Source organism: Boleophthalmus pectinirostris, unplaced genomic scaffold, assembly GCF_026225935.1.
Source record: "Boleophthalmus pectinirostris isolate CB_2022bp ecotype Guang Dong unplaced genomic scaffold, ASM2622593v1 HiC_scaffold_18, whole genome shotgun sequence".
Taxonomy (NCBI): Eukaryota; Metazoa; Chordata; class Actinopteri; order Gobiiformes; family Gobiidae; genus Boleophthalmus; species Boleophthalmus pectinirostris.
The window spans coordinates 19,810,279-19,824,288 of NW_026571133.1; the positions used below are offsets into that span (position 1 = coordinate 19,810,279).

A 14,010-nucleotide genomic window follows, 5' to 3' on the forward strand; every position below is an offset into this window, starting at 1 on the left:
GAATAATCAATATAACTTTGTACATCTTATTATAGCAGAACACTAATAATAACCACCAGATCTTATCCCAATTTTAACCTTTAATCTTGATTTATAAGTAAAAGCTGAACAGTGGTTCAGATTGTGTTGGACTCATTTATATTTTGTTAAAGGATTTTCCATTGCTCCTTTTTTGACCAGACTGACTACTAGTTGTGAAAGATACTGAACATATATAAAGATAGTACAAAATGTGTATGTAATGTGTACTTGATGTTGATGAGTCTATATTTGTTCTAGTTGCAGTTCTGAATGGAGCCGGAACTGCAGAAAACATTATGAAGACAAGCACTGCCAAGAAGTCCTGCTCTCCTCTGTGCTCTGCTTCCCCGGGCACCTCACATCGGTGCTAACTCTCCTGCAGGCTGCCCTCTTCTCACAGTTTTTACCTTCTATGTGTACAGAATCCTGTCCATGCATAATGTACTGTGCATTCTTCTACAGAGAAGTGTAGGTTATCTGTAAATTATTATAAATATGCCATTTTATAAATATAAATATATATAAACATTTATGTGTAAAAAGTATCCAGAGTTTGTGCAAAAAAAGGTTCCTGCCACCTCATTTAGTAGACCATAGATAAATATATGCTGCTCTTTAAACTGTATACATATGATCCCATTTCCCTAGATCAATTTGTACATATCCTTTTATTTTTTCATTGTGTTATAATAATGACTATAATTGATCTGTGCTGTGCCAGAGAGAGGAACGACTCTGGATGTTGTGTGAAAACCTGCCCTCTAGTGGTGCACAAGTTTATGAACCCTTCAAACATTTTCATATGAGCAGGCCATCATAAAAAGGAGAAAGACATAACAAGCACTTTGATACACATGTATCAGCATAATGGACTCTTTAGTAGCCAAGGACAAAACAAAATACACTGCTGTGATCTGAAGTTGCACAACACATCCTCTCAGAGCTCCAAGCAGTGCGTCGTTTGTAGTACTGTCACTGTTGTACTGTATTTTCTGTCAGGAGTAAAACACAAGGACACTCTCTCAGCCGAGCTGGCCTTCTCCCTGAGCCCTCCACCACGTCCACACCAGAGGGAATAACTGAAAGACAGACGCTTTCGCTCATAGTGTGCGTAGATAGAGTGTATATGACCATGGTGAAGTGAGGTGACATTTGAAACTTGTTGCTTGCTGTGGCTTACATTGGTGTAACTGTTGACTTTTTGTTTCTGTCCAAGGGTTCCTGCTGCAGCCCTGTCATCTGTCTTTGAGTTATTTCTGACTGCTGACGTAAATGGGTTTACGTTTTTCTTTTGACAATTTGCACGAACAATGAGTCATTAATTTGTGTTCATTTTTTATTTATAACTTCTTGTACTTTTGTCAAAAGTGGTGCGGGCAAACAAATTTCAATGACATTAAAAGAAACTGTATGTATCTTGTTGTTTTCTGGGTATAACTTTTGACTGATGTTGGTACTCACATTTAAAATGCTACAAAATTGCATCCGTCAGCAACTGACTAAAATGTGCATAGCACAAAGGCTAGTAAAAAGCTGCATTGATAAACATTGTCCATACTTAAAAACAGTATGCATAATTAAAAAGCTTTTAGGACACACCTGTTTATAAATGATTTAGCTGCTGCACTGTTAAAAAAAAAAAAAAAAAACATCAGAAAAGAAGTAATGTCTCGTAATGTTCTATTAACAGGTCTAGGCCCCTAATGGAGCTTTTTCTATCTCTTTTTCAATTGCTTTAAAGACTTTGGGATCTTCTATGGTTGGAGTGATCTGTGGAGCAAACAAAAGTGATTTAGTTCATTATCATTTAGAAATGATCATGAATTTATTTATACCTTGTAGGGTTTGCCACTGACTAAATTTGCCAAAGCGGAGCGTGGAATCTTCCCCGAGCGGGTTTTGGGCAGAGTTCGAACAAAAAAGACCTTTCTGAAAGCAGAAACTGGTCCAATTGTGTCTCTGACATGCTTCACTATCTCTTTAACAATCTCATCTCTATTTTTGAGCACGCCTTAAAAAGAAAGCAAATGAAAACAATTGTGATGCTATATGGTTAACCATGGCCTAAGAAAAAAGTTGCTTCTTGTATGACTCACCATTCTTGAGCACACACAGAGCCAAGGGCACATGACCTTTCAGAGCATCCTCCAGTGCCACTACAGCACAGTCTCCTACCGCTGGATGCTGCAGGATTGCCTACAGAACAAATAATCTCTATATTTTACAAGAAAAAGTCTTGTGTATTATGGTAATATGAAAACTCAGGTGTATATACCTCCTCCAGTGCTCCTGCAGAAAGTCTGTGCCCTGCCACATTGATGACATCATCAGAACGAGACATGATGTAAATGAATCCCTCCTCATCCACAAAACCAGCATCCATGGTGTCATAGTAACCCTTTTAGGAAATACACATAAACAAATTATTTTGAGCTCAACTAGTTCTGGGAAATAGGAATATAATCAAGTTATGAACACTAGAGGGAACCCTCTTACAATATATCCCTTTGAGAGATTTACTGAGTCTGCTTTAAATTACAAATATTATAAAAGTCTAAATATTTACAAATACTTACAGGGAACTTGGTGAAGTAGAGCTCTTTGAACAGATCCTGGTTCTGCCATAGTGACAAGGCAGCTCCTGGAGGTAAAGGGAGCCTGAACATAACATTAAGCATAGCTAAAATTTTAACTAAACTAATTAGTTACATGAACATTGACACAGTATAATGTTATGTAGTAATCACAAAATGTTATTTCTGATACAACAAAGAAAGCAACTACTGCCACAATAACAGCAGTAAGTATCATGCAACACTACATGTGCTTCAGAAAAGCTTTCTCCTGTTTTCCTGTAAATATTTAATATGCTGCCTTATCAGAGAGTTGAGCTGACACTGAGTACAGTAACACAGCTGTCCCTGTCTGTTTATAGCTACTTCCTGTTATTCCTGGGCACCATGTTCAAGTGGATGCAATGGAAATCCCCGCCTTGGCACAAAGTCAGTAGCAAGAACATTGTTATAGTGAATCATATTCACTTAATATCGAGATCACAATTCCTGTTATTTATACAGGTTATGTGCATAAACCAAATGCTTACCTAACAACAATATTTCCCAGAGTTCTTGGATTTACCTCTTCCATATGATCATCTATGACTCGGACTGTGAAAATGAAAACTTGATTATTTCAGGGTAATTAATTCATATTCATTGCTCCAACTTGAAGTGCGTTTATCAGTACAAAATAAGAATTAAAGTACATAGCTTAAACAGAAACATGCACATCAACAATAACTTGCCATCATATCCTGGTACAGGTTTTCCTGCTTGGCCTGGAGGGGTGGTGAGAGAGTGATCCAATCCTGCACATGTAGATGTGATGGGAGAGCCAGTTTCTTAAAAAGATAAAGACAACAGCTGTTAAGTATTTGCAGCAGAAGACTCAATTACATACTAACTACAACAAAATAAAAGTAGAAAAAAATAAAGGGATTACTGTTGTTTTGCTTCAAAGTCCCCTTTCCTTAAGCAAAAGTGGAGATGTGAATGATGTAGATGACATTATTTGCTTAAAAAAAATTACTCATGAGATGTGCAAGAGTAGTAGGGAGTTTCTTGGCTATACTCATCCACAAATTTTGACTCATAACTGAAGTTAAAGCAAATAATATCACAATTTCTTATTAATAAGATGCCTTGAAGTGTATATGTTGTGTAAATTTGTAAATATTGATTGTAAATATGATTTGCAATAACCAGTAGATTAAAATAAGGACAATCACCTCCTGGATCGTCCCTGGGGTCAAAAGTGGGAGATATGTGATGTCCATTTATGGCACTCATATTTTGTATGGAACCAGAATAAAGGTTAAGCATATCTATGTAAGGTTATCTTTGTCTATCGCTGTCTTTGTTAAGGTCAAGGTAAGGGTGTCTTTGTTAAGGTTAAAGTGATTACTTAATTAAGTAATTCATTAATTACACATTATACATTTAAACAGCATCTTTCAAGAGAAAATGCTTTACAATGCCCTGGGTTAGACTGACAAAAGCAGTGCTGCCAATCTGCGCCATCAGCCCCTCCAACTACAGCCATCACTCACGCACACACCTCTTTCTTACTAGGCAATGTGGGTGAAGTGCCTTGCCTAAGGACATAATGACATTATTTTTTATTTATTTTTTATTTTTTGCCATTGTCCCCCTACTGTGGCACCAGGAATTCCCAGTGGTCTGTCACCCAAGTACTAACCAGGAACAGGCCTGTTTAGTTTTTAAGATTTGACAAAATCAGGCTTTGACAAGCTGATATGGCTAGAAGTACTAGTACTAAAAATATGTTTGAAGTAGCATGAACTGCCAAAAATACATGTTTTAACAGTAAAGGACTTCTCTGCTGAATTTGCAGTCGATAAAATCCTGGTACAAGTATCTAACCACAATCACTCTACTGCTTAAACCTGTCTACTGTAGGAGTCTGTGCTTGCTGCTGTAAACTAATATACACACAAACCAGAATAATTGGAGTATGAGAACTAAAAACAAACAAGTGGCAGCATGTGAACCACTGACAAATACAAGCATTCCCTTAATTAGGCAATTTACATCAGCACAATTGTAAGACTAACTATGGCACAGGGGAGCTGTTAATCAAGTAATTTAAAACAGAGTGAAAAAGTACAGTATATTTTTTATGTTTATTACACATGCCATGGAACAAACACTTTCTCCTAATGAGAGACCTGGCTCCTCCATGTGTTAAAATACACTCCATCTAAAACCTTTTCAAAAAGTCTGGTTTATTCACGAAGCAACTTATGCATACAAATGCACACCTTAACTTTCTAATCAAAGTCCTCAATCTGCACAAACACCAGCCCCTAAATGATACAAAGGCTGAATGCCAAATGACTCTCGGAGCAGATGACTGCACCCTGTGATCACCGTGCAAACATGGCTACACAACAAATGCATGCGTAATTACAGGTTTTACAAACTGATTCAAATCACAATACAAGCTGCAGTGCCTGGAAACGTCCATATGTTGCAATACAATATGTAACACATGACACTGAACTAATCAATATATTGCACAATGCAGTTTCAGAGTATTTGTGTTGGCAAAATGTATATTTGCAAAATATATTATTTTTTATACAGCAATCTATATAGCAGTCTGTGATAAAGATAATGTAAAGAATTATGTGCAGCACTTTGGAAACGTGGTCTTATTTATAAAACGTACAGTACAAAATGGAATGGAGTACCACTAATTGTAATGCTGACATTCTGTTAAAGCTCTGGTGTAATTCTGATCAAAACTGCATGCATGTGTTGAGTTGTGGATGGCTAGATGAGCAACAAAGCAGGTGTCATGAACTGTAATTGTAGTGGAGTTTAAATATTGAATTTTTCTTCTTTAGTAGGTTGTAAAATGCTCCAGTAGTTAATTGAATGTGAACGCTGTTGCTGACAGGTAAATTGTAATGCAGTTCCTGTTTCTGCATTGTTGAACTGATTTACCTGACCTCTGCAGATCTAATTTAGTCTTGAGGATAGAGATGTGAAGAGAACAGTCATTTTAGATTTTTGAAAATAATGGCAAACAGAGTAAAGGAATTTGTTGTCTGTACATCCTTCAATACTGATACTGAACTAAGCCTAAGTGCCGACTCACAGTCCAACGCCACCGGCTCAAACACACATCTGTTACCAGGCAACATCAGTGACATCATCACCCTTCATCATCCTCCTCCTCCACCAATGGCACTCAGGGCTTAAAATAGTGCTTGGATTATTATCAGCTTTGTGGGGGATATGTCTCTAATGAACATATGTGACTTGGCAACACAATTCAAAAGACGGTATTGTACTGTTAAAGAGGACCACATGGTTTGATGGAGGGGAAAGTGTTAAGATAAAATTAAGAGTGAGATGCTCATTTGGGGTTGATTATATAGAGACAGAATACATTAAGAAGAGCAAGACCAGAGCACCTTCAGGGGACTCCTTTGCCATTTCAGTGCCACTCGATTCGCAGGCCACATCATGATGCATACAACTGCCATCTGCCTAAATGTATCTGAATTATCAGAATTTAAAATTTTTTAATATTACAGATATTTTTCCTGTTTTCTAGTGGATTTTAATGTATTATTTAATGTTATTACATTTATAGATTCTGTATTGCTTTGACAGGTAAAATAGATTTAACAATAAGATACTATTTTAATATCTCAATAGTACATGACTTTCATTTATTGTAATATTGACAGAGTATCAAATAGGTGTGATATCATTGGTGTCCTCGAAGGGCAAATGATTGAGGCCCCCTCCAGGTTTGGGGGCCCTAGGTGGACACCCACTCTTGCCTAAAAGTAGCACTGCCTCTGATAATTGTACCTTTTTGTATGTGTTATATGTTTTAAATTAGAGACTAATTTTCATGAAGTTTTGTAGGTAGTTGTGATTTCTGTAATGCTTCAATAACTTAACATGACATTATCTATAAATCCCATTTCTTTATTTGCACTTCAGCAGATCAAACTAGACGAAGTTGCCTAATGCCTCCTGTTATTCTTCTTCCTCCTGCACTGAATACTTGGTGGAAACAGCTGTCACATTCTTAACTCTCTTTCCAGTCCCTCCCACCATTCTCCTCTTCAACCTGTGTTGCTGGTCCTTTTCTTCTTGCTGGTACTTCAGCTTCTCCAAACATCTCCTTCATCCTCCAGCAGACTGCAAGATTTTCTTTCCATAACTTCTTCTGAATCTAATTTTTGCCTTCTTTTTGTTTCTTTTCATCCTGTTTTGTCTGTTCTTTTTTTTTTTTTTTTGGTGATGTCCATCCTTGGTTTGAATCTGATCTAACTGGGAAACCTCAACCAAAACGAGAGTAGCAGAGTAGTTTGGTTCTTCCAGTGTTGATTTGTCATCAGTATTTTCAATTATCTGAATGACTGGCTCATCGTGAGGTCCTTTATCTTCACCTGTTGTGCATTAGCATTGGACATCTCACCTTTATTCTCAAGTGAAATGACCTCTGCAACTTTTCCCGAAAATTCCTGGGCATCTTTTACCATTTTCTTTCCTGCTATTCGACCTGCTCTGTGGACAAAATCCTGTCTGCCTCACCCATAAAGGCCTCAGTGAAAATGCACAGCTTTTACTGTAATCCATTCCAAACCAGTAGAGCTGATATTTCAGAATGTTGTAGACTTATTCAGCAGATGTAGCAAAAATAAATACTATGAATAGATTTAAATAGTATAAAATTATAAAATAAAAAAAAGTTTTACGCAATGTATCATATTTGTAATTTATTTTTTTATGTATTTACTCCACAATGATTGCTGTTATTTTTTGAGGATTCTATTTGAATGGAGATCAAAGGATCAAACTTGCAAACTTATGTAGATATACAGAATAAATAGATATCTTTGAGCAACATGATGCTCACCTTCCATCATAATTAAGCTTTGCAGCAGTTTACAGAGGGGTAGTGTCTAGCCTCTACAATTTTTTTTTTGAAACGAACAACTAATAGCTGATGATTCAAGTCAGAAAATTACATAATATAGAATATTACCTATACATTCTTACAGCATAAAATATACAGAGAAAATCCCCACCAATATCTTAAAGATAAGGCCACTCTTATCAAAGAGAAATCACCTTTGCCCTTTATCAATTGGAAATGAACAATACTGAACAACAATAAGAAACTTGCTTAAAAAAGGAAGGGGTTTGCTGAACCGTAGCAAAAAGGACAGCACATTTGGACTGCTGTGCCTGCTGCCAGTTATTGAGTTTAGCAGGAGTTTAGGAATCCAAAGGGATTTACACATCCACACACACACATCTTATATGCCAGCAGTATTTTTTACTCCAGACCCAATAAATCACCTGGCTAAATGTGACAGATTTAATTCATGAGGGAGGGAGAGGACACAAGCAACAGATCCAGTTTTACTCAGAAACACAAGAAGGAACAATGCCCTATAAGAAATGAATACCCCTGACACATACAAACTATGTCTAAACTAATACAAATACATTTTTTGTTACCTCTGAATGGAAAATCGACAGGAAGGAAATTTTGGATTAATAACTAACTTTCAATCAAAAAATGTTCTAAAAGAAAAACAAATAAACACTCAAATTCAAATATAATTTGTCACAAACCGAAGATCAACCTCCACTGACTGCCACTATTGAACTGGAGTAATCTGAAGGATACTCAATCCCATCACAGAAAAGACACAAGTTTCAGATAAAACAATGGGAATCTTTCATGTTATGCTGTGATATTACAACTTTGACTTATTTTTAAATATCACTTGCAAAAAAGTGACTATAGCAAGCCTTTAAGTCTCTGCAAACTATTATCTTCCCTCAGGTTCAAAAATCCACCACAAGGGACAAGTGGTCTTTATACTATATCTACATGTAGTGTCATTGCCTGCAGTGGAGGTTTCATGGCATAATTTCTCGAGTAAAAATAACATGATTCCAGACAATGTCCCGTTGTATGAACATTGTCCAAATAACAATTTTTTTGCCAAAACTGAATTTCAAAATGGAACTTTCATTGTGGATCAGATAGACAATACATCATATGGTGCTTGTTACCTGTTTGCCACCAGTGGTCCAAGATTGGGACACCAAAACTTTTCTTGGCCCATTCCAGAGTTTCAACATCACAACGTTCCCCTGCCAAGAACAATGTCTGCAGCCTGCAAGGACACACAATATAATGTATATATCAATCAACCCACACAGAGGCCATCAGCAGACACCAAGAGTACAACTTTTGACCATATGACAGCTTCATCGAGTGAATAACATAAGGCTGTGTTATTAATCACATTTTAACTAAGAATGATCAGTAATTTCTAACTGTCAATCATCAACTTGGGTCTTCAGCCAATCTACTGTCAGTGAGAGCATTTGCAGAGATCAAACTTTGGAGGAATTTTATTTTATTGTTAAATAGCAAAGATTAAAACTCTCCATTAATATTGTTCAGTGAAAGGTATTTTGTTTTATTTTATTTATTCATCTTTATTAAACTGAATGGAAAATTGTGACTCATTAGGAGAAATGAATTCTTATCATATTGCCCTGGTCTGTAACATTTTGTATGTTTAAATGAAATACAAATGCATGACAAAAAATACTTTTTTTTTTCAAATGACTGCACTTTAAAGCTTCTCTGGAGTTCTTCCTAAAATAGATGACTGTACTTTTGAACCTCAAGCTCTTTCTTTGATTGAGAACAGTTTACAACCCCTGCAGTTGTGCCTTCTTCCAGTACTCCAGACAAATGCTTCTTCTCACCTCTGCAAGAAGAGGGAAGGACATGGAGTGGTATCATCAAATCAATTCTACATTATCTCCATTGGGGGTGACCAGAATCTCAGTCATCACAAACATAGACAGACAAAACACTGCCCTCCACTGTGCACTCAAATAGAAGTGACAAACATCCCAATTCACTTTGGATGGATTTCACGTTGATATATAGACTGCCTACCAAAACAATGTATCATGCCACAAAGCAAGCACATAAGGTCTTTCAGTATTTGGATAGGTTTACATTTCCAGACTTACCCTTTTTGACCCAAATCATTAAAGGTCCTATATGACATAAAATTGACTCATGTGAGCTTTTAGTCTTTTTGGCACATGTATCACCTGTCAGCAATTTACATAAGACAGTATAATTAATTTGTCCAAAATTAGGCAAACACTTCCAATAAATACTGAAGGATTGAAACAATAAAAAACTAACCACCAACTTAAGTATTGTATTTCAATGTAAAAAGGATTTGTACAACTGTTAAAAAGAGTTGAACTTATTTATGGCTAAGGAAATGTGTATAATGCCCTGTGTTGTTGTGTTGATTGCTTACATGCAACAATACATGTTTTACAAATGTTTTACAGTTCATCCCCACTCTAACAAATCCTCTGCAGTTTTAATGATATCCTGGGACTTAAACTGCAAAAGCTGTGAAGATTCACACAACCTGAGAAACAGCTGAGGAGATTTGATATTTTGGCTTTTGCCCAAATCAGGACTGTGTCTGCACAAACAAAGGGATATAACTGAAAACAGAGCAGCCAATTAGTATCAGTGGCATGCTGTGAAGAGTGAATCTAACAAGCCTAAAAAATGTGAATATCACTGTGATAAGATGCTGTGAGAATGTTTAACTTGTGTGCTCAATAACATGAATGCATTAGCAAGGAAACATGAACTTTCCACACACACGTGTGGCATATGTATTCAAAATGCTCTAGATGTGTGAACCTTCTTTGTCACTATGAGAGTGGATGTTTTTATGAGGAGCGTCATGCAGTCACTTTCTCAGTATAGCTCCACAGCAACAGAAAAATACCTTTGGCATATTGATAAGGGTTCACCTGAGAGCACAGTGGTCTCTAGAGTGCTCCTTGTCTCACAGTGTCAATAATCATTTAGGTTCTGTTACATAAAAGTCACTCTGGAACTATTATGTATTCTGCAGGTTTTTCAACTTCAGCAACAAACTTTTAATTAACACTGCCACATCAAAGCCCAGTGGTTCTGACAAAGAAAGTGTTAAAATGTGATTAAAAGTTCACAGACAAGATCCCACAGGCAAAAGCTTTATAGACTCACTAAAGTGGGCTGCTGTTCAGCCTTTTATACAATAAATCAGTCGAGGCAGTAAATACTATGCTCTATTAATGAAGGAACCCATGAGTACTAGCTCTAAATTTTATGTGAAAGGCTGTGATAATAGACCAACAATTCAACTACTACTACTAGTAATGTCTTTGTCACACTAAGACACATACAACAAAATGCTCATGACAAATAAAGCCATAGCAGAAAAATAAAATACTAAGCAAGAATCATATTTTCTATGAACAGATCCTTAGATGGACCATAAGTATTCCATAAATATATAGAGCATTTTATCTACTTTACATGACTTCCAAAAGTCATGATCCAAAATGTCATCTATTTACAGTCTATCTTTTAAGAGAGCTGCAGTCACACTGCAGCAGTTTCATTCAGATATGAAGGGTCAAAGTGGAAGCCCACACGGCTCAGTGAAGGTAGGAGAGATGGTGACTCACTCAAAGCGAGAGCAGGTTGAATTGATCAGGACAAAACATACTGCATACTTCTATTGTCCAGCTGAATAAACAATTACAAAATAATCATTGTAAATTATTATTATTTAGTTTGCATCTATAGAGATGTGAAGAGACCCTGAATACTTTCAGTATGGGGTATTCATTCCCTTTTCAGTTTACAGTATTTCAAGCAAATATTGCCTATATTGAAGTTAATTATTCCATAGTATATTATTGTCATGGTACATTATTCATATTAGTCAATGAGAGTTACCTTGACAGAGGGTAGTTCCTTCCCACTGCAGCCTCAGGGTCCTGTTGGCGGATGGCTCGGATGGCAGTAGGTGCTGTGAACATGGAGGAGGCCCTATGTTCAGACAGGACACGAAAGAATGCACCTGGGTCTGGAGTCCCCACTGGTTTACCCTGAGAACAGACCACAGAAACTTAGTGTTAAGTTAATCTATGAGAAAATGTAATGGTATAGGACACTGATTTTATTTGCAGTGAAAAAAATGAGCAGAAATGTACACCATAGATCTTTAGATCAAAGATGCTAGAAAGAAGCTCAGCAACAAAATGCTACAGAATACATTAACCATGGAAATAGCAATTTTGTACCTCATAAAGAATTGTGGTGTTTCCATGGAGTAAAGGTGCATAGCAAATATATGAATGTCCAACCACCCATCCCAGGTCAGACGCTGCCCACCAAACCTGTAAGATGTGTAAATAAGTCATCTAAAAGCATTTTTATTGACTATGTGAATAGATGCTTGATAGTCTTACATCACCAGGTTGAAGTCCATAAATATTTGACATGGTCCATTTCAGCATTACGGCGTAGCCCGCAGTGTCTCGCACAATCCCCTAGGGGCCAAAAAAAAGAAGCAGATAGGCCTATAGTTTCATTTTTTTTATTCCTGTCAATCTGAAGTTCACATGGAGGTTCTGCTTATTTTTCAGCATCTGTTAGAAACCTTAGGCTCTATTGCGACAGACTGATTCATCCTCTAGACCAAAACAATGTGTGTAGGTTGTTTGAATGGCACCATAACTCTGTACCTTTGGTGCCCCTGTAGTCCCAGAGGTGTACAGCACATACAGGGGGTGGTTGGAGGAGACAGATACACAGTCATGCTGCTGGGCTGTGGCCATTTCTTCATCCCAATCTAGAGACAACTCAGGGCACATAAAGACTTTTTCCTGAAATATGACAAACATGTAAAAGACAACCATAATTATTCAGACATGAAGTGTGTTTTTATCAAAATAGTGTAACTTGAAGCAAAATGCATTCACTATTTAACATAGGATGCATACCTCATAAAATATATTTCACTATAGTGGCAAATATAAAATCCAATTGCTGCTGCTCACCATATTTGGTCTGTTAAAGATGAGGACTTTGGAGGGCTTGTGGGAGCTCAGCTCTAAGGCCTTCTCCACCAGAGGAATGTACTGCACTCTTCTGCCGGGCTCAATGCCAAAGGAGGCTGTTACGATCAGCTTGGGCTGGGAGAATATTAAGAATGAGTCATTAAAAAATCATTAAACAATTTCACATTGTGATGTAGTTTCAATAATGATATTTCATGCAATTCAAGCAAAACACATGGCATAACAACCTAAAGACATTGAATGCTAAAATAGTGAAGCACAAACAGAACATTTGTGTTTAGACAATGATTAAAATTTAAGTGTTTGCCTTTACCCACCTTGGCATGAGTAATTCGGACAGCTAGCTCCCTGGAAGCAAAACCACCAAAGATGAGACTGTGTGGGGCACCAATCCGAGCACAGGCCAGCATGGTGAACATAGCCTGGGGCACCATGGGCATGTAGATCACCACCAAATCTCCTTTTTGCACTCCATGCTTCACTAGTACTCCTGCAAGCCTGGAAACCTAAAATAAGTAAACAAGTAAAAGTTAAGAGTCAGTGGTTAAAGCCAATTAAGACCGCTTTACCTGTTCTTGTAGTTCTCTGTAGGAGATTATTTGTTTGGTTCCAGTCACAGGGCTGTCATAGATGATGGCTGGCTGGTCTCCACGTCCACTCTCTACATGTCGGTCCACAGCATTATAGCACATATTCAGCTTTCCACCAACAAACCTGATAAGAACCTATATTATTTTCTAGCCTATAAGCTAAACATGCATAATATTGATTATGCTTTAGAATATTTTTGTCATGAAATATATCTGTATAGCAGTACTGCTATAAAATTGAAACAACAGCCAAATAACGCCTCTATAAAACTGTGCACAGGAATGGATCAGGGAGCGGTTCTAAAGGCAACTTTTTTTAAACCTAAGGAAATGAACATAAAAAGAAACGTTCGCTTGTGTTTACGTTTGGTTACGTTTGGTTTTGCCCTCACGTTACCTACCACTGAGGAAACACGGGGTCTTCAAAGCGCAAAACTTTTGTCCATGGCTCAAACCAGTGAATATTTTGTCCAGCTTCACTCCAGAACGTCTCTGGGCTGTCCCTCGCCGCGCAGAAGGCCTGGCTGTACGCCGTGTCCGAGGCATATTTCCTGGAGGCTTGTTGGACGAAGCGCTGCGTTTTTGCAGCTGCACAGACTCGTATTATTCGTGGCTGTGCTAAATCAACGTGGAGTTTTCCTGCGATCGTCCTGCACTGCGCTTGGGTGTAGGATTGTCGTCGAAGAAACTGCTTTATGCTTGAATGCATTGCTGCAAGCTCAGTGTGAAAAGTAGTTCAACTGATTTTACTCATTACTTTCCCGATGTTTGTAGGTGAGCAGCCCGCTAACTCACGTTGAGCGGCGTCATCTGAGTGAAAAACTCAAGAATGTGAACTGTGATGCAAGAGTTCACACCCCCGC

General features: G+C 37.5%; 1 protein-coding gene across 1 annotated transcript; it reads right to left on the reverse strand.

Moving 5' to 3' along the window:
* Nucleotides 1–1,196: 1,196 nt before the first annotated feature.
* Nucleotides 1,197–13,936, reverse strand: acss3 (acyl-CoA synthetase short chain family member 3). Its single transcript, XM_020926226.2, has 16 exons — nucleotides 13,549–13,936; nucleotides 13,127–13,271; nucleotides 12,875–13,063; nucleotides 12,537–12,671; nucleotides 12,222–12,362; nucleotides 11,946–12,026; nucleotides 11,778–11,873; nucleotides 11,431–11,582; nucleotides 8,658–8,761; nucleotides 3,326–3,421; nucleotides 3,125–3,188; nucleotides 2,598–2,679; nucleotides 2,297–2,419; nucleotides 2,118–2,217; nucleotides 1,857–2,032; nucleotides 1,197–1,791 (listed from the first exon to the last, which is right to left on the reverse strand). The coding sequence occupies exons 1-16, from the start codon at nucleotides 13,854–13,856 to the stop codon at nucleotides 1,714–1,716; spliced, it is 2,070 nt and encodes a 689-aa protein (XP_020781885.1). The 5' UTR covers nucleotides 13,857–13,936; the 3' UTR covers nucleotides 1,197–1,713.
* Nucleotides 13,937–14,010: the final 74 nt, after the last annotated feature.

Excerpts from the sequence above, each read along its gene's own strand:
- acss3 (XM_020926226.2), bottom strand. The coding sequence starts at position 13,856 with ATGCATTCAAGCATAAAGCAGTTTCTTCGACGACAATCCTACACCCAA. Across the intron at positions 8,762-11,430 it reads AGGAACTACCCTCTGTCAAG|GCTGCAGACATTGTTCTTGG; the intron begins GTAACTCTCATT and ends GTGTCCTTGCAG. Across the intron at positions 2,420-2,597 it reads TCTACTTCACCAAGTTCCCT|GGTTACTATGACACCATGGA; the intron begins GTAAGTATTTGT and ends ATTTCCTAAAAG.